We start from the raw sequence: 22,295 nt of genomic DNA, 5'->3' as shown, positions 1-22,295 counted from the left end.
AAATTCCCAGAAGCGCGCCAGAAGGGACCCTGCTGCTGCTTCTATTAGCAGGCTGGGTGCCAGCTGGTGGCAGAGCTGGGACTTGAACCCAGGTCTGGTATGAAAGATTGGTGCTCCTCCTACTACATTACATTCCTTCCTCACGAGGAAAATAAGAGAAGATTTAAAGTGGACAAAAGAGCCGCCACCCAGTGTGATCAAAGTGAAAAGCATGAGGCTCTTCTTCAACCCTTGTGGGGTTGAAGCAAGGGATGATGGCAAGGGGATTAATTCGGGGCTCATTTCTAACACTGCCCCATGGAGAGACGGAGAAGGGGTGTGGCCTCCTGCGTGGGAGTCCCCGACACTACAGGGCTCCAGAAAGAAGCTAACGAGCCAGGGTCTCATCTTTAGGGCAAAGACTCTAAACAAAATGTATGTTCCCGAGGAAATCCTTGATGCCAAGTACACTTCTCTCCCGCTCTCCTGCTCCCTCTTGTGTCCTCTGTGTGACCTTGGGAAGCCCACCTGCTCGCTGTTTCTTGAGTTACTCGTCAGCAAAACAGAAGTAATACCACCTTCCAGACAAGGTGAGCAGGAGATTAAGGAAGAGCATTGGAGATGCTCAACCATCATAAACCTCAAATGGCCTAAGTTCCCTCTTGAGACATTGATCATGAGGTCCAGTCAGTGAGAGAAGCAGGGATTATCCCGGGGGCTTCCTGCCCTCGTCATGTGAACCATCCAAGAACACAGTGAAGAAAGCTCTCCAGGGACACCAGGTCTCCCACATGCATCGGGATCTAGCAGGTGTGTGCGTTGGCTGTGGACTTGCACACTTGCTGCTTGTTCACACCCAAAGAAAAAAATGCACTGTTTGTTCTTAGACTTTGCTATCAGAGTTTCTGATGAGCATTTCTGGAAAGGTCTGTGCAAAAGTACCAGTTAAATTAGGTCTTTACATGCTCTCCTGGTCTAATAACTTGTCCATTGGTCCATTCAATAAGGTATAATACTCTTCTGTTTTATAACTAATCATGAATATGCCAGACTCTATCAAAGCAGCCTTTCTTGAAAGGCATTATTGTCAGCTTATTGCCATTTTTTAATACAGATGATGTTCTGGACATACATAAGAATCAGTGTTTAGTGTTGTGAAACCATCAGGACTTTCGGCCTTAACCCTAACTTCTGCTACCTAAAAAATTAAACTGGAAGACTTTGAAAGAGAATAAAATACATTAAAATATACGTGCTTTACTAAGATACTTGGATGTAATTTTTAAAATCATTCCTGAAGTGCCAGTGGATATTAATAAGAAAAGATGTCATTATAAAAGTAACTACTCATGATATTTACAATTTCAAAGACTACAAATGATGCTTAAAGTAAGTAGACTAGAATCATCTTTATTTGTATTCAGGAAAAGATTAGTGGTAGACAAAGGAAATGCTAAGGAAGTTGAACCCCAGTTGAAAATAAAAAGAAATTTATCATTTAAAACTCTTATTGTCAATCTATGACAATAGATTGATTAGGGTTAGATCTCGGTAGCACTGGGGACTGGACACACATTTGTAGGATTCCAGGAACAAGTGGATTCTGATCCACTGCCCTATAGCACATGCCTGGGCCCCCAGACCGCCAGGTGCTAGTAAGTTCACATTTGTATCACTCAGAATCCACGTGTGTGTAGCTGTAGAGCATACTAAGGAGCATTACTTGCAGCTCTTAAGTTAAGACAGTGCCTTTGGGAAATTAAGTTAAAATATCTAAGGATTTTTGTTGCTCTTTTACTTTTAGAAACAACAAAATTGAAGTGTATATAGGTGTGTTTAAAGGGATGAAATTAAGCAACACACCAAAAATAAAAAACTTTGAGATCTCATAATTTGGGCCTTTTTTGAGCATAAACATTTAACAACAATGGAAAATTCAGGGATTCTCAGAAAGCAAAATATTCCTAAAATCATAGAGATGCACAAACACATATCATGCATGCAAACTGACATATGTCTATGCATGAATATGTACACATAGAATTACACAGAAGAGAGAAATTTACAAAGAGCAGAAGTCTAAAGTTTATTTCTTCTGTTGCCTCTCCCATACACCTGAATATTACAAAACCTCACATCAGAAATCTATTAAGATCGTCGGAATCTAATGTGTCATGACAGCACCTCTGTAAATGTGGTAGAGGCAATAATGAAAAGGAAACATAAATTCCCTTTTTACGAATAAACCCTCACATCAATATTCAGGAAAATTTTGTTGTATCCACTATGATAAAACAATATAAATGTTGGCTTCACGGGGAAGGGGGCTATAAGTAGAAGACCATACAAGATATAACAGAGCACTTGCTGGGCAGAGGAGCCAGGCGTTTCTGAAACAGGTGAATTGCCTGCCCTGACATAAACCTGAGTCCTTAGTGAGGTGTTCGGCTTTTCACGCAGCCGATCCCTCACCTCCCCTGCAGGTCAGTGTCTTAAACACACCATCGTGCTTAGGGCGCACAGTTCCCACAAATCCAGACCCAACCAATAATGGTTGTAGTTCCACAAAGTTGTGGGCAAATATAATTGACTTTTAAGCTAACACATTAAGAAAAAATAAGTGACGCCTCTAAAATTCTCCAAATTACAGATTATGAAATGGAGAAGGAAGCAAAGACTCTATTAGCTCGAGAGAGGCTCCTGTGAGACAGGAAAATAAAAGCAGAACAAGCACTGGAGCCAGCCAGACTGGATTCTAATCCTACTTGTAACATCAGCAGCTGCAGATCTTAGACAAGACGCTGTGAGACAGTGAGGATAACGGGCCCAGATTAAATAAGATAATGCACGGAAAGCACCCAACATGCTTCTTGCCTGCTAGCAGATAGCACACGGCCAGATTTCTCATTAATAGAAGCAGCCACGTCAACTGCAAAATATGAACTCCACTGCCATTTAAGCACTTTCCCAAGGCAACTCTCCCCGTGGCTAGCACAGGAGAAGCTGTTCACAACTGCCGGTGGAATAGATGAGCATGGAAGAAGGCCAGCCCAGGAGACACAGGCAACAAAGCTCAGACAAGGTTGAAACACATCCACCTGCCTCAATTCTCCCAAGAAGGGTTTCCTAGGAGAGAAGAGCCTAGGAATCCTGTCCTTTTTTCTGCCTTTGTGGTTGTTTGACTGAAGAGCATCGTCATTTACCACAAGCGCTGGCACCATCTCAGACACAGACCTAATGTTTCCGGTCCGTTAGGAGAGGTAGGCAGTTGTGATGTTCCTGCTGGCGTGGCCTGAGATGTTCCCGTGGGGCTGGCAGAGCAATGACTGGCAGGTGCCCAGGCAGTCAACCCGGCTCCAGGCCTGTGAGTGTCATGGATCGGGAGTGAAAATAGATTCTGGAGGTTTCCCTGAGTCCTCAATTCCCCCTAGACTACAGGCTGGTTTCCTCTTTCCACCCACGTGGCTAGTCCTCCTGGCTTCTCCCTGGGGTGTTAACATACTCTGTCCTCACTCACCTCTTGGAAGCAAGGCATTGTTGTGAAAGCCACAGGTGGAACCGTGAACTAGCGGTCCTGGACCTGTCACATGTTTTAACTAGATTTTTTTTTTCTTCATCAAAGAAGAGGGTCATTAAGAGCACAGGCTTTGCAGTCAGAAATATGTGGCCTCCTGTCTCGGTTTTTCCCACTTAGGAGCCTTGTGACTTAGTACAAATTACTTAACCACTTTCTACATCTCAGTTCCGTGACTGACAACATGTGAAAATCATAATACCACAGCCTACTTTGATAAAGGTCAAAGATAAAACACATCTAATATAATTATTAGGACATGAAGAACACATTAGTAAATATTTAATGAATTTTATTAACTTTTAAATTATATGATTCAGTGTCTCTCATGCCTGTTATAATTCTCTTTACAAGAATGCTAGTATGGCTCCATATAGTGTGGACATCGGGAACGTGTAATACATGGCCATGAGCGAGAGAACAGAAAAAGAAAATACAATTCCAGAATTTTTTATTTTTAAAATGCAATTCTTTGTTGTTGAACTTGTTTTCCTTTCATAAAATTGAAATCAGGGGCCTCCCTGGTGGCACTGGGGTTAAAGTCTCAGTGCTATCAAGGTATCGGAAGCCACTGCAGCATGAGTTGGATCCTCGGCCAGGGAGCTGACCCATAAGGTGCAGCAGGCCTTTCCTTTCTCCCCGCTGCGCCCCTCAGCAGTGTATTTCAGTAGATCAGCTTATTCTGCTCCCCACTGTCTCTGGTGAATCCTCTCACCCCCACACCTCTGGCCTGTACCCCAGTTCTTGTATGCATAAATAAATACAAATGAATTTTTAAAAAATAAATAAAATTGAAAGCAAATGAGTAGGATCCATGGTACTAAAGTTAAAAATGAAAGAGAGACAAGTGGTGATGAGGGTGTGAAGAAATGGAACCCTCATGCACTGCTGGTGGGAATGTGGACAAGCCCAGCCTCCACGGGAAATGTTGTAGAGGTTTCTCATAAGATGAAAAACAGATCTACCACTTGATCCAGCAAGTTCACACCTAGGATCTATCTGAAGAATACAAAGCATTCATCTGAAAAGGCAAATGCTCCTCTAAGTTCAGGGCAGCTCTGTTGGCAATAGCCAAACTAAGAAAACAACGTAGGTGCCCAACGGCAGAGAAGCAGATACACATGAGGAAGATTCAAATAGGGGAATACTACTCAGCTATAAAATAAGATGAAACTTCGCCATTTGCAGTAACATGGATGGAACTGGAGGGGATTATCCGAAGCAAAATAAGTCAAAAGGAGAAAGACAAACACCAGATGATTTCACTCATATGTGGCACATAAAGAAGAAAAGCAAAAGAATAGGTGGAACCAAATCAGAACAAACCCTTGGGCTGTGACTGCAGAATGCTGGTTTCAAGAGGGATGCTGAGCAGGAAAAGGGTGGGGGATCGCATGGCGGTGGCGGGGAGTCATGGGTGTGGAGGTGGGGGGTGTGTTGTGGTCACAGACGTTTGAAGAGGTGTGAACCTGAACGCCTAAAACACAGACATGGCTGTAAACCAAAGTACCCCCAACACAAAAAATTAAAAAATGGAAATTTGTCTTAATTTCGTCTAAACCTGAAATTTCCACAATTCTTCCAAGGGTGGAGCTCTAGCCAGGTCCCTCTTGTCCTCTCCACCGTGGAAGGTACTACAGGTGTTCACTAATTTTTGTTTCACTAAGAACTCCTGGTCCTCTGAAGATTCCTCTATCAAAGCCAGAATCTCCGTGTTGTACTGTGTGTTGCTGACGCTAATGACGGTTATGATACAATCAGCACTGCCGCCTGCGAGTCCGAAAGACGCGGAATAAAGTGCTAGGCATCTTATCTAGAAAACATGCAGCCTGCTAGTGGTTCTCCGTGGGTTAAAGGCTTGGCATCTCATATCAAGGATCTGGGGCCACTGTGGACAGCCATAACCACCATGCTAGGTGGGTAATAGTAATTTTCTAGGGGATCAGAGACATTACTATCCCAGCTTCTTAGCTGCAGCTGAAAGTAATCCGGCAAAACTCATTGGGACTCATCACAAAACCTTAAAGATTTTTCAATGTCTTCCCAAATAAAATACAACAACAACAACAAAAACAAACATGTTTAAGAGACAAAGCCAAAAGGAAGTCAAAGAGAAGGTAAGTCATCATTAGAACCCACCAGTATTTATTTTTCCTGCATGAATATGAATCCCTTTAAATTTTGCTGTACTATCTGTTGTGTTAAAACGGAAAGCAGTTAAGAATGAGGAAAAATCAGAAAAGAGACACCAGGCGCTACAGATTCCAATAGAAGCCATGGCATCGTCACTGAAATAAATTGCTGGTTTCCAGCGGGTCCTGGAGAGGGGGTGACAGCGCAATTAGCCCAAATATTTTTCTCTTCCCTGAGAGTGGTCTCTGTGTTTCATGGACAGAAGAGCGTCTTAAGATTTACGAATAGTTTTCTATACCATTTTTCTGGCTAAGATCAAATATTGCACTTTATATATTCCTGTACATTATACATACATTGTAAGGCAGTATTCTCTATGTGTATATAATTATGAAAATTGCTAATCAACTAGAAAACAGCACACTATAGTTTTAAATTTATTACGAAATTAAAAAGAAATATTAATTCTATTTCACACCTTTCTTAGTATTAAAACACTATCCAACCTCCTAAAGATTATTATGCTACTCTATAGCCAAACAAATTTCATCCATATTCAAAACTATTCTATCTTTTAATATAAGCCTGTTTTAACTTACAACAGCAAAAAAAGAAGCTAAAAAAAAATAGAATAATCAGCTTAGCTTCCACTCTATGACCATAGATCAGCTATGTTGCCTCTTACAAGCATTTCAAACTTACTTGGAAACTTCCTTGATTAAAAAGGTAACATTTTGGTAAGTACCAGAAAAACTACTTAATAACATGCTCATCATTTCCATTTACTTTCTCCCTTTCAAAGACTTTCATAACTTTAATGACAATGTGGTATTTGCTTTTCTTTACAAGGGCTGATAATCTTTTAAATCTGAGACATGCACTTGGAGAGCAACTTGAATAATTTACAGTGACTTGTTGCTGTGGAGAACATGAGTCATTTGAGAGTTGACATCTGAACATCTGAAAGAATTTTGACTTTCAGCCCCAGCCGGTCATAAATAAATGTCATGGGCTACCAACTTTACCAGCCCGTCTGTGGCAGAGACCCACCTGAGGCTCAGGGTCAGCAACTGCTCCTTTGGCTTCAGTAACTCCCCCACTTTGAAGCTGGCATAGCCCAGGAAGCTTCGCTGGAAATCAGAGAGAAAGAAGGATTTTCATTAACATCTGAGGTCCTTAATATTTTCGCTGTCACACCAAATCACACAAAATTAGTCTTTAGAAGAATGAAAGGGTAAGTCTCTTAGCCTGACAAATATTTCATTGACAGGGATACAGTTACCAGCAATATGTCCACCTCATGGGGTGAAGTGGAAAGGAGCAAATGTATCTTTTTCATTCAAAACCAGAAACCACTAGCTGGGAAAATAACAAAACGAGTGACAGAGAAGCCAGGACTTATCCAGGAAGTAATTTTTTTCCCCCATAAGATAACTAGGGTAAAAGAAAAGATGATAAACTTTCAATATTTACCAATGCCGTGGTTGTTCTTATTAGAATTCCTGAAGATACAAGCAGCAACAACTTTGTATTCCAGATATGAGCAAATCTGTTAGTTCGAGCTATTTTTATGTGGGACTCTGTACAAGTTATAAATAGAAATGCTATATTTCTCCCCCATCACAGCAATGTTTAAAAGCATTTGCTTCCTTTGTTATTTCTATACTAGCACGGGACAATTTCATTTTAACAAATACAAAAGCGAATGGTACTCAGTTACATTTCTTAAATTGCTTTTTTTAACCTGTCATACTGGTTGTTGACTATCTAAGAATATCTACTTTCTATACTCTTTGACTCATAATGCAAAGACTAAAACTAAATTGGTTTTTCTTTTCCAGGATAAAAATCTTGCATCTCTTTTTAATATTCCTGACTGCTTCTGATTGAAAAATCACAATATTATGATAGTCCATAAATAGGCTTTGTCATTCTCTCTTCAAGGTCAAGAAGTAAACATGAGAATATCAAACCCATATTATTTTTCCCGCCACTGCTGCCTACTACACTAGAATACTCTTCAAGTAGCTGACAACACATCCCTATTCTCTCTTCATAGGTCTGTTGCACTAGAATAAGGGCTGCACCTAAGGCATCTGAGGCCAACTGGGTCTTTTCAGAAGAAAGCACTCAGGTATTTCCCACATAAAAGGCAGTGTGTACACTGAGCGATGGCTGAGCATAGAAAAGCTTCAGATCAGACTTTTTATTTTTTTCCAAAGCTCTAACTTCGAAGAGCTGGTTCAAAAAGCTTAGAGGCAAACATTTGAAGTACGACTCAGTTCTAAAGTTGGACATGCCTGGATGTCAGTAATGATACACCTAATTCATTAAACTCAAAACTCAAAGAGCTGGTTTAGACACCAGGTCACCAAAGCCAGAGGAATATGACCTGGATTATTGGGGAAGAACGTCCCGTGCATAGAGACGATTAGGGGAACAAGTGCTGATGAAATGGTGGTGTCTCGAGGCAGAAAAGGAAATCTGAGACCTCTACAAAAAAACATACAGAAATGCTGGGTGACGTTCCAGCACACAGCAGAGGGAACCTCGGAGAGGTTCAGCTGCACAGAAGCATTCACATCCTCTTGTAGTGAGACCCACCAGGACACCTCTGGCACAAGGATACACCACAGGTGCCTCCGGCCATTCTCTGCCTCCTCCTCTGTCTTGTCCCCTGCAGGCCCTTTTCAACATCTGACATATGGGCTGTTTCATTACTCACTTTGCCCCCCGCCTTGAGATGTGATGCTCCATGGGAGCTTTATCTTGTTTTCTGATAACCCCCCACTGCCTAGTACAGAGAAGACGTGTGACAACTATTGCTGACAATATACGAATGGATGTACTACATGCTAACTTTTAAGAAAGTATTCTATTAGACAAAGAGAATTGTTCTTTCTGCAGATATTTATAAGCTATAGAAAAATCACTGAAATGTAGGGTGAGGACCATGAGTGTCTTGGTGGTGGCTGTGGTGTGAAGAGGCGGGGTGCTATAATCCTAAATCATATACAGTGTTGTAAGTCAATTCTCTCAATGAAAATATACCGAATATCAAAAAGTGAAATTGTTGGTGTACAGATTGTATTCTGTGGTGAACTTCATTTAGCACTTTTTTGTGTTAAACAGATAGCTCACTCCCCTTTCATTGGTAATTAGGGTTTTTTTATTTACATTCCCACCCCCTCTCTCGTTATCCTCAAAGAACAATCAATCAGACATTTCATGCTGACCCCAATTTCAAGTCATTTTCTCTTTGCCTTTTGGTATGTTGAAGGTATGGATGGCTTTAGAACTATTAAGACAAACTACACGTGCGGTGAATGTTATTGTGGTCCTTTTGGCAATAAAAGCAGCAAATGCTTCGGACTGGAAGGCAGCAGAGAGGCAGGTGGGGGGGGGGGGCTATTTTCAGACACACGCTCCAGGCACCGCGAAGCACAGCTGCGCAGATTCTGTGACCTCCAGACACCGAGAGGCGCGCCTGTCCCGGCCAGCCCGGACCTGGTTCGCCAGCCTCCAGCCAGGCCTGGCACACAGCCCTGCACCAAGCACAGCGCTCACAGCCCCTCTTTTCCATCACAACTGTCAGCCACGTGCTGTCTCAAAGGATGAGTTTCATGCAATCTGTGAAACAACTTGTGTAATGGCATCTCCACGTTACATGAAGAAAATTCCCCAAAGCAGACAAGGTCTCCTTGAAGTAGAAATATTATCTTATTTGTTCCAAAAATAACTTTACAGTGGGACGGTGATGCTGCATAAAATGCATCCTGGAAGTCTTCAATTTCAAACTGATGTCACACGAGCAACAGTGGACTTGCCTGTACACTTAGTTTCTAAGGGGTTTTCATGTATTTGCTTCACCATGATACAATTAAGTGCTCTCTTTCCAGCGTCAAAGTTGGAAAACGTCATTTAGGAAATACTGGTGAGAGAATGAATTAGAGGGGGAGAAGTCTTTTCTATTTCTGAATTCCCATGGAGGGAAACTGGATGTAAAAGACTAACTTAACTACAATTATCTTTGCTGTCACTGTCATCAAAATCACAGAAGTTAAGAGCCTTCCTTCTTTTAAGTTCTATATTTCAAAGATAACTCAAGCCACCATGGCTTTCATCTCTCTGCTGCTGTTTCTAAAATTTTCTTCTTAAAGATTTATTGATTGATTGTTAATTTTTATTGAAATAGCATTGCGTTTATCAAGAGGAAACTGAAAAGGACAAGTAAAACAATGTAAAGCCTCATTAGAGTTGGAACTCTGAGGTCGAAGTCCAGTCCTGAATCAGTTATTCTGCCCCCAAATTGAGATGTGAGCGAGTCCATCGCTTCTCCCAGCTCCCCAGACATCGCCTGGCCTTGCTCCCCAGCTCCTCTGTGATCTTGGACCACACAGTCCAGTGCTGAGGATGGTCGTTCGTGTGTGTATGAAAGAGCTGGATATGATAGCCGCACTTTCTCACACTCATTGTGAGAATTAAAGGCAAAGCACTTAGTACATTGAGAAAATAGGAAATACTCTACAAATATTAGCTTGCATAGTGATTAACATAATATACCCAGCAGTTAGATGACTTAAAAGCATGCTAAATCCAGTGAACCTATTCCTCTGAATCATAGACAGTGCTGGAAACCAAAGCTACGTCAAAAATAAATAAATAACATTTATTAAAAGAAAAAAATTAAGTATTGCAAGTCTGCCTTAAATACTTTATGGAAAGGACAGAATATTAAATAAAAATGAATAACCTATGGGAAGTCCTATTTAAAAAGAAATGATTAATATGTTTAAAAATAAAAATTAGATTCTTGAGAACTATAGAAGATATTCTAGTTGAAAAGTGAAAAATAAAATGAAGGTTGTGTAGTCCTGTGGTGTTATTATTACTGATCCTATGATCCTTTATAGCTCCAATTTATATTAGATGATGTGAATGTTTCTCAGGCCCCCAAAATGTCTACCTGGCGAATGTTAAGGCTTGTGAAGGCATCGCCCGTCTGCAGATGAAGTGGCCGGACTGACATTAAGGCTTGTGAAAGCATTGCCAGTCTGCAGATGAAGTGGCTGGGCTGACATACAGTCCTGGAACTCATTAACATGCAGAAGGTCAAGTTAGAACCCAGGTTCTTGCCTCTCAGTCCCAAGTTCTTGCCTCCCCATCACACTACGCCTTGATTCCAGGACAGGTGGCCCCTCCTGTTCCCGTACAGGCTCTCTTTGCCTGTCAACATGTACCTCTGACCAGTCTTACCAGCTCCTGACAACAGCTGCTGATAGCAACACTCACAGTTCTCATCCTGTCCGATCACCCAGAGCAGAGATCACTTGCTTGATGCATGAGCTCACCCCCTCACCTGGCTGGAGAATGCTATCAAGAAGGGTGAAAAAAAGCGGGGCCCCTGTCTCTATCTCTGGGGCATGGACAGCGCATCCTGACAGCACCTGCAGGAAGTCTGCGCAAGCCGGCGCCATCGGACTGTTCAGCCGAGCACGCAGCTCCCTGCAGCAGGTCCTCAACGGTCCCCTGGCCAAGCAGCGCTCACCAGGAGCTCCAGGGTGCACCCTCCACATGCCTGAGCCTGCCAGAGCGCCCTCACCTACGGCCATCTCACAAGGCCTGTGCTCAAAGCACAGACTTCTTTTATATTTGGTTTTCATGTGGCTTGCCAGTTTTTCCACGTACTTTCTAGAGCTTTGCTTTAACACCAGCTTTAGCGCTGAACTGAGATGTCCTCCAAGTGTAAATAATATACACACTGGATTTATCAGGTGGCATGAAAAAAAGGAGCATGAAGTATATCATCCATAATTTACTGAATCCTTTTGAATGATAACACTCTGCATATGTTGGGTGAAATAAAATATTAAAGCTAATTTCATATGTTTCTTTTTATGTTTTTTAAAGCATGGGTGACTAGCACATTGAAAGTCATACCTGAGGCCTGCATTTATGGCACACACTCTATTTCTATTTCTGTTTCTGAATGCCGACTTGCAGCTAAAATGAACGTATCACCAATATTTGGACCCGTTCTCATAAAACTACACACAGGAACTGTGGTACAAGTTTCAGAAGCTTCTGAAGTGCCCAAGTTGACGTCATGAGACGGCTCTCCAGCACCCTACACATGACAGAGCCTTTCCTCAGAGACGCCGTATGTGTGCCTTTCGGAAACATAGACACTTACCCCAACCTCTGATGGGGGATCCTTATGCTCAGGTAGGACACTGGTTCGAACCTAGAAAGAAAAACACACATGTCCTGTGTGACTCTGGAGTAGAAAGCAGAGCTGAAGCTCCCACACCTGCTGGCCTTCAGCCTCCACCCGGCACACCTTCCCACTCCATGGTTAATCATTACTGACAGCGCAACATCCGGGCAGCACAACGAGCTGTCCTTTTATTGTCCCACTTTCCTAAGTACACAGAGCCGCCTGGGCTCCCACCATCACCCCTGGTCAAATGCAGACGTAAATGCCCTGTAGGTACAGACCTTCCATCTCAAAAAGCGATCTCCAGGCAACATTCAAAAGAAAGAGGAGTCACCCCGTGTGTGCTCAGTAAAAAGTGTTCTCGAAAGGTGCCTCAAACCTTCACTCCCTGTAGAAAACCCCTCCCACTGGAGCAGCCTGACTGCCGGTCAGAGGCCACTCTCTACACCTGGATTCACAGGAAACGTAACTCGCAGTTGAGGGAGTGGCAATAGGGTGACATACTCAGTTACCCGGGGACACTTTCCTGTGTATGAACAGCATTCTGGTAAGAGTCAACACTTCCGACAGCAAAGACACCTACATCTTAGCACATAGCACGCCTCAGTCCTGGCTCCACACCAGAATTACCTGGGAGCCTTTGCAAAATATTGGTGATCCCCCTGCCTCCAGGTATTGATATGAATAAACTAGAGAAAGGAAAAGCCTAAAGTTTATGACAAAATTTTAAGATATTCATAGATTAGTTTGGCATATCCAGTGTGTGTGTGTGTGTGCGTGTGTGTGTCTGAAGGAGAGAGAGAATAATGTCATTTTATGTAATAAAATTATTTTGAAACGTACATATATGTCATGTTTTACTAAGCTGAGGTATGTTGCAATCACTACCAGAGCTCCTAATTTAGAGAAACCGAACAACAAACTTTTGTAGACCAACTTTAAATTTTATAAAGTCAAATTTTCCTAAGAAGCATTTGTCTAAATCAGTACATATGTAGTTCTAAACTTTCATATTCAAGGTCAATAGTGCTGATGTCACAATATGCAGGGAACTTGTCAGCGAGGCCCATCTTACATAAGAAATATTCCTCGTCACAGTGGATGCAAACTAGGTGACCAGGGAGTAAGTTCCCATTCCTTCTCTCTGAGCCTTCAGAGTCCAGGGTAGGACAGAGTATGAACCATCCAGCACGGGTAATACGTGCACTAGTGCAAATATGGATGTTATCCTGTAAGTCATTCAGAGTGAGGAGCCATCACTTCAGCTTGTGGGTATCTGAAGAAGCTTCACAGATGAGGTAGTTTGGGTCTTGAAGGATGAATAGGAGTTTTAAGAAAGAAAGAGTGTGACAAGGCACCCAGGTGTTATGCACCAAGCACGCATCATGGAGTTGAAAAGGCCCAGTCGTGTTTGGGAAAGGGTGAACATGATGGTGAAGCCGGAACATGGGGACCTCGAGGAAAGTGGTGAGAATTTGACTGTGTGGGGAGACGGGCTGGGCCATCTGCAGTAGATGGCTGTCTGTCTGCCATGCTGTGGAGTCTGGGCTTTACCCAATTTTCAGGCAATAAGAATTCAGAGAAGAGTGACATGATCGGAGGCCCTCGAATCACCCAAATCTGCCTTGAGCCACCCAGAGAACACCTCTCAAGGCCAGTTACCTTCTGCATTTTGTCAGCTTATTTAACACAGAGTTAACAACGGATACCACAGGCTGCTGGACCATATATTTTCAGCACTTCAGTGCTTAACCCGGAGAGAGAAGTAGGAAAGACATGTGAGAGAAAGCAAGGGAGGGAGAGAAGAGATCAGGAGGGGGTGGGGAGAGGGGCAGGAAGGAGATGGAAGGAGGAAGAAGTTAGGGAGGAAGCGAGACCAAGGTCCCTGAAAAATAATAGAGCCTCAGACATATCTAGAGGAGATCTTTTGATGAAGGAAGGATGAAACAGGAGCTGTCACTGAGACATTTGGAACATTCCAGTTCATCAGCAATGTCAGTCCTCCTGAGACTCACTGGCCTTCCTTGGGAATTCAGGATCCCTTTTTTGGTCTTTTTAGCAGTTCATCTCCCTGTTTTTCTTCACCCGACCCCTCCCTGCCCCTTCCTGGAATATAAGAGTCTGCCTGACTATGCATTTATAGTTCTCATAACTTCCATTTGTCTAGACATTTATGATATCAAATAAAGCAAGGCAGATCAATAAATAGGAGTCATCATGGAGAAGATTATATATTCCCTGTTGAATATTTCTTAAGGTTCATGTAAAAAAAATTCATTTCCTTCTCTAACAACTTCCTAAGTTCAAAACTGTATGTACTAAATTCAACTTGGAAAATAAAACCAGGTAGTGAGTGATGCTCACGCTTGCATCAAATCCTAGAGGCCAATTCACACACCTTAGCTGTTCCCAAGGCACGGGTTGTTTGGGCCACCGCTGCAGTGGCTGAACATGGCCTCCAATGCTCACACACGCAGAGAGAGACTCTCAAGCTAGTTAAGCTTGTTATGAGAGCAGGCTGTTGTCTTGGGGTGGGAGGGTGAGGATAGCTGAGTTTTGCATAGGTGAATAGCTAAGAATCACTCGGATATTGCTGGGTGCTCAGGTCCGGGGAAGGTCAAGGTCATGCTGCCTTGGCTCTGTGCACAGGGTATCCATGCCGGTTCATCTCTTCATTGGTAAGTGATAAGGGAGCAATCTTTCCTTGCACCATCCCAGGAGAAGGTGGAGGGAGGGACTTATTGGAGAGGAGGACTTAGTTATTCCCAGAGGAACACCCTCTGGGTGGGAGACCTGATTCTCTTCCTATACTGTTGTCATACCTAGTAAGGTCTCTGATGATAAATGTGTCATTGAAACACATTCCTTCTTTTTCATAAAAAAAAAAGTTGCTCTAATTCTTGTCTATATCTAAATTAGAATATGCAATATAACGACTGCTCGTTATTGCAATAGCAGGGAGGACACATAGCTGCCTTAATATTCAAATACATGAAAACCTGACAGAAAAGAAATGTTTAGCCCCCTCCACAATGAGAGTTTTCCAGCAGGAAGCCGCTCAGGATTATATGATGCCTTGAACTGAGCTATAGCTGGGGAACTAGACCTCCCCACAAAGCGTACGTGTAAGTGATGTTTGCTGCCTCCAAGCCGGCCTTTTCAGAAGCAGGTAGAGTATGCCTCGTCCACTGTCACGTCCTCCTTCCCAGGAGTTCAGCCCATAGGTGACTGCAGAGCTGAACCTGGGTTCCAGAAATAGACCGATGAGAAGAAGCCACCCGCAACCACTGTGGCCAGTTGAAGCTGTTAAATGACTTGTTTTCTACTGCTGTGCAACAAACTATCGCAGATTCGGTTATTTAAAACAACTTCCCTTCATCAGTGGACGGTCTGCAGGCCGGAAGTCCAGCCCAGTGTGGCTCAGTTCTCCACTCCAGACTTGCAGGACAGAGAGCAAGTTGGCTGCGTCCTCAGCGGGGGCTTGGCCAGGAGCTCCCAGCGTCAGCAGGCTGTTAGCGGAATTCGGTTTCTTACAGGTCCAGACGGATGTCTCCATTTTCTTGATGACTTTCATAGTTTGTCATGTGGCTCCTCCATCTTCAAATCCAGCAACTAGCCATTTTATTCGCATCAAATTCTTCCTGTACTAAAGATCTTTCTCTGAGTTCTGGTCTTTTTGAAAGGCTTATCTAATTAGGTAAGATCTACCCAGATAATCTCTGTTTTTATGACGAATGTGCCATGTATCATCACGTAATCAACCGTCAAGACCAAATATTAGTTCCAGGGGTTATGCAGATCATACACTACTTTGGGTGGGGATCTCAGGCACTGTCTTGGAATCCTGCCTACCCTAATAATCAAGAAACAAACTCCCGTGTTGCTAAGGCACTTGAATATACGTTCACATGTGTTTCAGCTGTCAGCCTGACTCAGACCTCCCATGTGTTTTTAATGAAATTTTTTATTTAGTTTATGACTATAAATAAAGCAAAATAGCTAATGTTAAATTCTAACTCACTATTTTAATGACAATACATATGTAGTGACTACTTATTATGACTCAGTCACTATTATAAACACTGGCAATCTCAGACATTAAGAAGACAAGTTATTTCTTGCCATGCTTAGATATTGATTTCCCAATTGTTTAATTTTGTTTGGGGCTGAGAAAATGATCCATGTAAAAACTTAAGTGATATAGATCACAGAATATTAGAAATCCAGTGAATCTCAGAGCTAACTGGAAAAACCACCTATGCAAATGAATATTTTATCTAAAGTCTCCCTGGGGAGATACATTTAAATTTTCTCTTTGAACATGTTTGACCTGTGACTTACTATATCATCTGTAACTTACTAACTTAGGGTTGTAGTGGTAGCTTTGCAAACTCACATCCCCAAAGGTTCCAAACAGGTTAAGTTAATGAAAAAAAGCAGGTTGGGTGTAAGAGGAATAGGGATTGGAGAGGACTCTGCCAAAATGAAATTTCCATTCCCAGTCTGTAATAAGCAGTAATTATCTAGCTCCAAATGGTTAAAAAAAATCCCTCAAATATCAGTAATAGGTAGATACTAATTATTTTTCAGGTGAGCTATTGTTAGTATTGGCTTATGTTTACCAGAAAAATGCCTGGCAAATAAGGTGATAGATCAAAGCAGTTCCAGTACTAGTCTCATGAGAAAAGTATTGCCTCAAAAGTTTTGTTATTAATCTCTTTATTTTGGCAACACATTAGAATCATCTGAAAAATTTTTTTTAAGATTTATTTATTTTTTATTTATTTATGCAAGCACTGGGTACAGTCAGAAGCCCGGGAGGGTGAGAGAATTCACCAGAGCCAGAGCAGGGAGCAGAGCAGGCAGTAGGACCGAAGTACACTGCTGAGGGGAGCAGCGGGGGGCAGGAGAGGTCTGTGCGCCATGTGGGACCCTCCTCTGGTGGCCGGGGAGCAGCCGGGGATCGAACCGGCGCTGCAGAGGCTGCGGGCAGCTTCGCAACCCAGCGCTCAACCGCTGAGCCACCGGGGAGGCCCCATCTGAAATATTTTTAATGACAATTTCTAGGCTACATTCTAGAATAATGAAGTTGGAATTTCTGAGTGAAGGATCTAGACATCAGTATTTTTTAAGACTCACTCCCCACTTGATGCAGAGTGTGACCAAAGTTAAGAACTAATGCTTTAAAATAAATGAGATTATTTTGTGTGTTTAATTCTAAATCTTATGTGGAATTACAAAAAATGTACTGTTTAATGGAATAAGGCTCCCTTGGAACAAGATTTTAAGAAAGTTAACAGAACCTCAGAGTTGGAAGAGAGCTTAAACATGCTTAGGCACAAGCAATGCTTCTTAAACCTAAGTGTGCAGCTATTGTCATTGCTCATAGCTGCTTTAAAAGCTTGTTAGAAATGCAGAGACTTTCAGGCTCACTCCACACCTACTGAATCATAGTCTTCATTTTGCCAAGATTTCTCAAGTAATCCATATGCAAGTTCAAGTTCGAGAAGCTCTGATCTTGAAGAGTACTTACAAGTGAAATAGGTCACAGACGAGAATGGTAAATATTCATTTGCACATAAACATGTCTGGGATAAGGAAAATGGCTTATTTTTTCCAGTTTTGGAGGTATTCAGTAACTTTTAAAAAAATGTCAAGCAGCTATAAAAGCTCCAGATAATATTTTCTATCAGGGATACCATTTCCTTTGTTATGCAGAGAGGAGGGGGTTGCTTTCTTCAATGTAGTCAAGGATCGGGACCAAGCAATATGGAATTTTGGCAAGACTCAGGGTTGTCAGGTGAATGTCTACCCTCATGCCTACCATCCAAATTCATATGTCGAGGGTCTCCCCTGGTGGCGCAAGCAGTTGAGCGCTGTGCTATGAAGCTGTCCACAGCCTCTGCAGCGCTGGTTCGATACCAGCCAGCCGGCAAGGGTCCCACATGGCGAGTCAGACCTCTCCGGTCTTGCATGCTGCTCCCCCCAGCAGTGTATTTCGTCAGTCTGCCTGTTCTGGTGAATCTGTATTTCGTCCCTGCTCTGTCTCTGGTGAATCCTCTCACCCTCCTGAACATCTGGCCTGTACCCGGGTTCTTGTATAAAAATAAATAAATAAATCTTTAACAAAACAAAACAAAAACAAATTCATATGTCGAGGTCCCAGGTGTCAGTACCCTGCCATGTGAGTGTACATGGAGATAAGATGCTCAAGGTAAGATGAGGCCATTAGGGGATGGGCCTCATGAAATGTGACCACTGTATGAGCAGATGAGGAAGAGCCCCCAGGGTTGCTATACAAAAGGATGACCCTGTGAAGAGACAGCAGGAGGGCAGCCATCTGCCATAGGAGAGTGGCCTCGGAAGAACCCGGCCTGCCAGCCACTGGGCTGTGCACTCCCGGAGCAGGAACTGAGAGAAAATGGGTTTCTCTTGTATAATTCTCTCTCCCATGCTCTCTCTCTCTCTCCCGTGCTCTCGCTCTCTCTGCTTCTCTCTCTCTCACACACACACACACACACACAAACACACACACACTGGCACGTTGTTACATCAGCCCTAGAACACCAGGACACTCAATCCACCATTCTATGGGGTCTGTCCTCCTAGACATTCCACTGACAGCCCAGCTCGTCTGTGCTCCTCAATCCCGAAAGTAGCAGGACTTTCTCCGGGCCTCAGCATTGGCATCTTCAGCATTGGGCCCACACTGGTTCAAAAGTCGGCCAAAGTCTTTAGAGGAAGACCACCCATGAGTTTGTGTCCCACTGGGTCTCCAAATTGTCATTTTAGATTCACAAATGGCAGAGCTGCAGGTTTGCCAAAGCAGCTGTGCGTTCAGCAAGGCCTTGATACTTTGACCTCCAGCGACAGGGAGGCGCCGTCAACATCCCCAGGAAGAAAGGACATTTCAGCTCCTCAGTCCCTCTAGGGCTGGTTTCTTGCCAGTGTTCCATTTTCCCCCCTTATTTCTGAATGCTATGAAAAGGTGGAGATTTTCACTCTGCTTTTTAAAAAGCCTGGGGCCTGGTTCTGCAGCTTCCTGTAAAGTGTGAGAATTCAGCAGAATTCAGCGAGTTTCTTCTAAGTAAACCATGACCATGAACTTGAAGCCCCAGGAGGGTCAGTTTCTCATTTAACACAACACAATTCTGAAAGCTGGACTGATTTTCCTTTCCCTTCTTTCTCTGCAATTTTATCTCATCCTTATTATTTTCAAAGCTTGATGACACTTTAAAACTCATGATTTTTGTAACGTGTCTAGCATGTTTCTAGGTGCTGGTGGAGCAAGCTTTGCTCTCCCTACTCACTGCATCTTATCAAACTGAACTTTTTAATATCTGAATGTTACTGGACAGCTAACAAGTCTTCCAAGAAGGTGAGTCAGAGACGAGAATGATATTCGACAGAGTATCGTTAAACATGCCGGGGGATGAGAAAACATTTCATTCCACATGGTCTGTCTATTGAGTCTTGGAAAACCAGTTACAAAGGTGTAACTGGTAGTTCTCTAGGTAAAAGCAGAGCTTACCCTGAGGCTTGAGCACTGTCAAAATCATCCAATCATTATTGAGTATGACATGCTTTCTTGATCTTTATTAGGTAAAATGTGATCATCTTTCACATGTCAAAACACACTGTATTGAATGATGGACACAAGAACATTCTATAGACGTCCAAACCCAGAGGAGACAACAGTGAGACTTTTAGTCTGGATGCATCTAATTTTGGAGGGTTTCCATTTCTCTAAGGCAGTGATGTTCACTGCTGCTCTCTGGTCACATGAGTCCCTTTATGTTTAATTGGTGGCTCTTTAAGACTTCTAATTTCTCCATATGAAAGCACCATTATACTAAATCCTACCAGTCATACAGGAGTCGTATGGTTCTTTAGGTTAATGGTGACTGCGAAGATGGCTCTAGTCACATAACTCTTGAGTATCCCTGACATTACCCACATTTTATTCCCTTTCCCTTTCCAACTGTTAGAGAGATCTATTACGGGCAGGTGAAAAAGTACTGAACAGCGAAAGCATCTAGACATTCCCACCCTTTACCAGAGCTTTTGAAAGATATAAGCTGAGCTGAAAATAAGGGAGGCTAAAAATGAGGTGTAGTTTTCATGGAAGTCAGAGGTCTTTCTGCAACTCTGAAATTAAACCCTTCTGTCTGCCTTTCCTGCTTGCTCTACTTCTGGGTCTTCTCCAAAGAGACGCTGGACTGAGAAAGACAGCATCAGGTCAGACTGCACTAGTTTTTGCCCCTATGAGCAAAGTCCTGTCCAGGACATTTACCTAAAGCTAAAAGCCAGTCCTCCAAGAGGTGCACAGTTGAAGACTGCTGACTTTTCCCAAGTGTTGAAAAGTTTCTAATTATTAGAGGAAATAAACAACAAAAACTCTTTGCATTACAAAACAGAATCTAAAGTGTTTCGTAGGCACTGAAGACATGAACTGGTAATCTGTGAAACAATTGCTCTTCACAGAGGAGAGCCCCTTCATTCTTGCTGGCCTGCGGGGACTGATATGAGGCAGGTGGATCTCAAGTGAAATCTATTAAGATCTTTGTGAGGTCCAAGCTATATTACTTCTTCCATCTCCGTTCCTCTCCTTCCCCGTCACCCAATATACTGAGATTATTGTGACATCAATCTGGAAAGTGGAAAGAGAGTCATAGGGACTGGTCCTTTGATCCCTTGATGACTGAGTATGTGCTAACCTAGAAATGTTCTACTCTAAAAAAAGAACAAATTTAAAGCTTATAATTGATAAAAAGGGATAATTAGGAAATAACAATAACTATGTGTTAACTATTTTAGAGGCACATGTATTCATTTTTTACATGCATTATTTCATTTAATTCCTATAGTTCCATACTACGTGTTTTTTTCATGGTTTGCCCATTTTACAGATAGGAAAAGCCGGTTTCAGAAAATCAGAACAATTAGCCTAGAGTCACTTCAATAGCAAATTTGCAGATGAGACATTAAATGTTCTGCTTCCAAAATCTGCCCCCTCCACAGCAGTGTGCCTCCTCTGAGCCCAGACTGATGGTGACTTTAATTGTCTTCCCTAGGGCTGCTTAATGAGAGTTTTAAAAACCAAAAATCTATTAGCCCCAGGGAATAGAAACAGACACAATTTATCACATTGCCAGACTCAAAAACACCATCCTTACCTATTAACGGTCCCCAATTAAGACCGCAGTCATGAGTTAATGAACAAACCATTAGAAAGAGAATAGTAATATCAACACAAGCACATGTCTATTAATCTGTTGCTCACTGAAAGTCATTAGTCCCAACACTATAGGGCTAAATAATTTCTAGGTAGCTTTCAAAGGAAATTATTCTGATATTTATTACTCAGTATTTCAAGAGATCATTTAAAATTCAGCTACTTTTGCAACCCTAGACAAAAGAAGATTGCCAAGTCCTGGGTAAAAGTTAATTTATAGACTGTCTCTATGAACTATTTTTTGATGAATTCTTAAAAGGAGGTCTATAGGGATTTTCATTGTAGCCTGCCAATAAAGTACAGTGTTCAGCCTCAGACAAAAATGGGGCAATTGCACAAGCTCTAGCCTAACTTCACACTAGGTTCTTTTTCTGTGGAGTTCTACCAACGTATTAATCATTTGAGCAATGGGTCTCAACGTTGGATGCACATGAAAATCACCTGGAGAAGCTTTAAAAAATGCTGATGCCAGGCCCCACTTGTTTACACTCCTTTAACACGTTTCTCGTCATTTGGAATTTTCTTATGCTGTTTTTTCTTTCTATTTAATCTTCAAAACCACCTTGGGAGAAAACTGAGGCCCAAACTTTAAGGCCCAATGTCTAAGGAAATAAAAATCAAGATAAGTAGCTTTCTCCCATGTATGTAGCTTTGTAAGTAGAGCAGCTAACATTTCAACTTGAACCTGGTCTATCCCCAAACCAATGTTCTCAGTCCTTCTGCCGTGCTGCCTGAAGCTTGGGGCCACACACAAAAGAAAATAAAGGAAAAATGAAGTGAAGCCCCCACTTTCTCTGCAAGAGAGGGAAAGGTGTGGCATCCCAAACACCAACAGGGATGATTCTTCTCAAAGCAGCCCTGTTAGAATGTGCAGGGCCAAAGCATGGACTCACTCAGGATTGAATCCGAAGAGGAAAGGTATTTCATTCAAGGTGGTGAACTCTTCCAGAGAAGGAAATAATGATAATACAATGTTTGTATGGGAAAAATGTATTTGAAGTTTTAAAGTATTGATTTACAAGACTGGAAACACAATCTCATTAAGTTGAGGGACCCTTTTACTCTAACAGGTGCATGCTGAATCCTGTGACACATGAATAGCAGCTGGGACAGGAAATACCTGCAATTTATATCTTTTCAAACTGCAGGTCAGCAGT

At 42.4% G+C, this 22,295-nt stretch overlaps 1 protein-coding gene across 8 annotated transcripts in view; it reads right to left on the bottom strand.

Moving 5' to 3' along the window:
* INPP4B (inositol polyphosphate-4-phosphatase type II B) overlaps positions 1–22,295 on the bottom strand; it is a 543,252-nt gene that overhangs the window by 177,504 nt on the left and 343,453 nt on the right. For 6 of the 8 annotated variants that reach the window (XM_054690015.1, XM_054690016.1, XM_054690014.1 and 3 more), the window contains 2 exons: positions 11,880–11,930; positions 6,737–6,816 (listed from right to left, as the gene is read on the bottom strand). In XM_054690015.1, coding sequence (XP_054545990.1) covers positions 6,737–6,816; positions 11,880–11,930 — 131 coding nt within the window. Of the gene's footprint in view, positions 1–6,736; positions 6,817–7,159; positions 7,236–11,879; positions 11,931–22,295 lie in introns of those variants that run through there. The other 2 variants (XM_037496395.2, XM_037496393.2) reach the window with 2 other exon arrangements.

The sequence above is a fragment of the Talpa occidentalis genome, unplaced genomic scaffold (genome assembly GCF_014898055.3).
Source record: "Talpa occidentalis isolate TD23 unplaced genomic scaffold, MPIMG_talOcc4v2.1 talOcc4.8, whole genome shotgun sequence".
In the NCBI taxonomy this organism is placed as follows: domain Eukaryota; kingdom Metazoa; phylum Chordata; class Mammalia; order Eulipotyphla; family Talpidae; genus Talpa; species Talpa occidentalis.
This window is presented reverse-complemented; position numbering and strand designations above follow the sequence as displayed.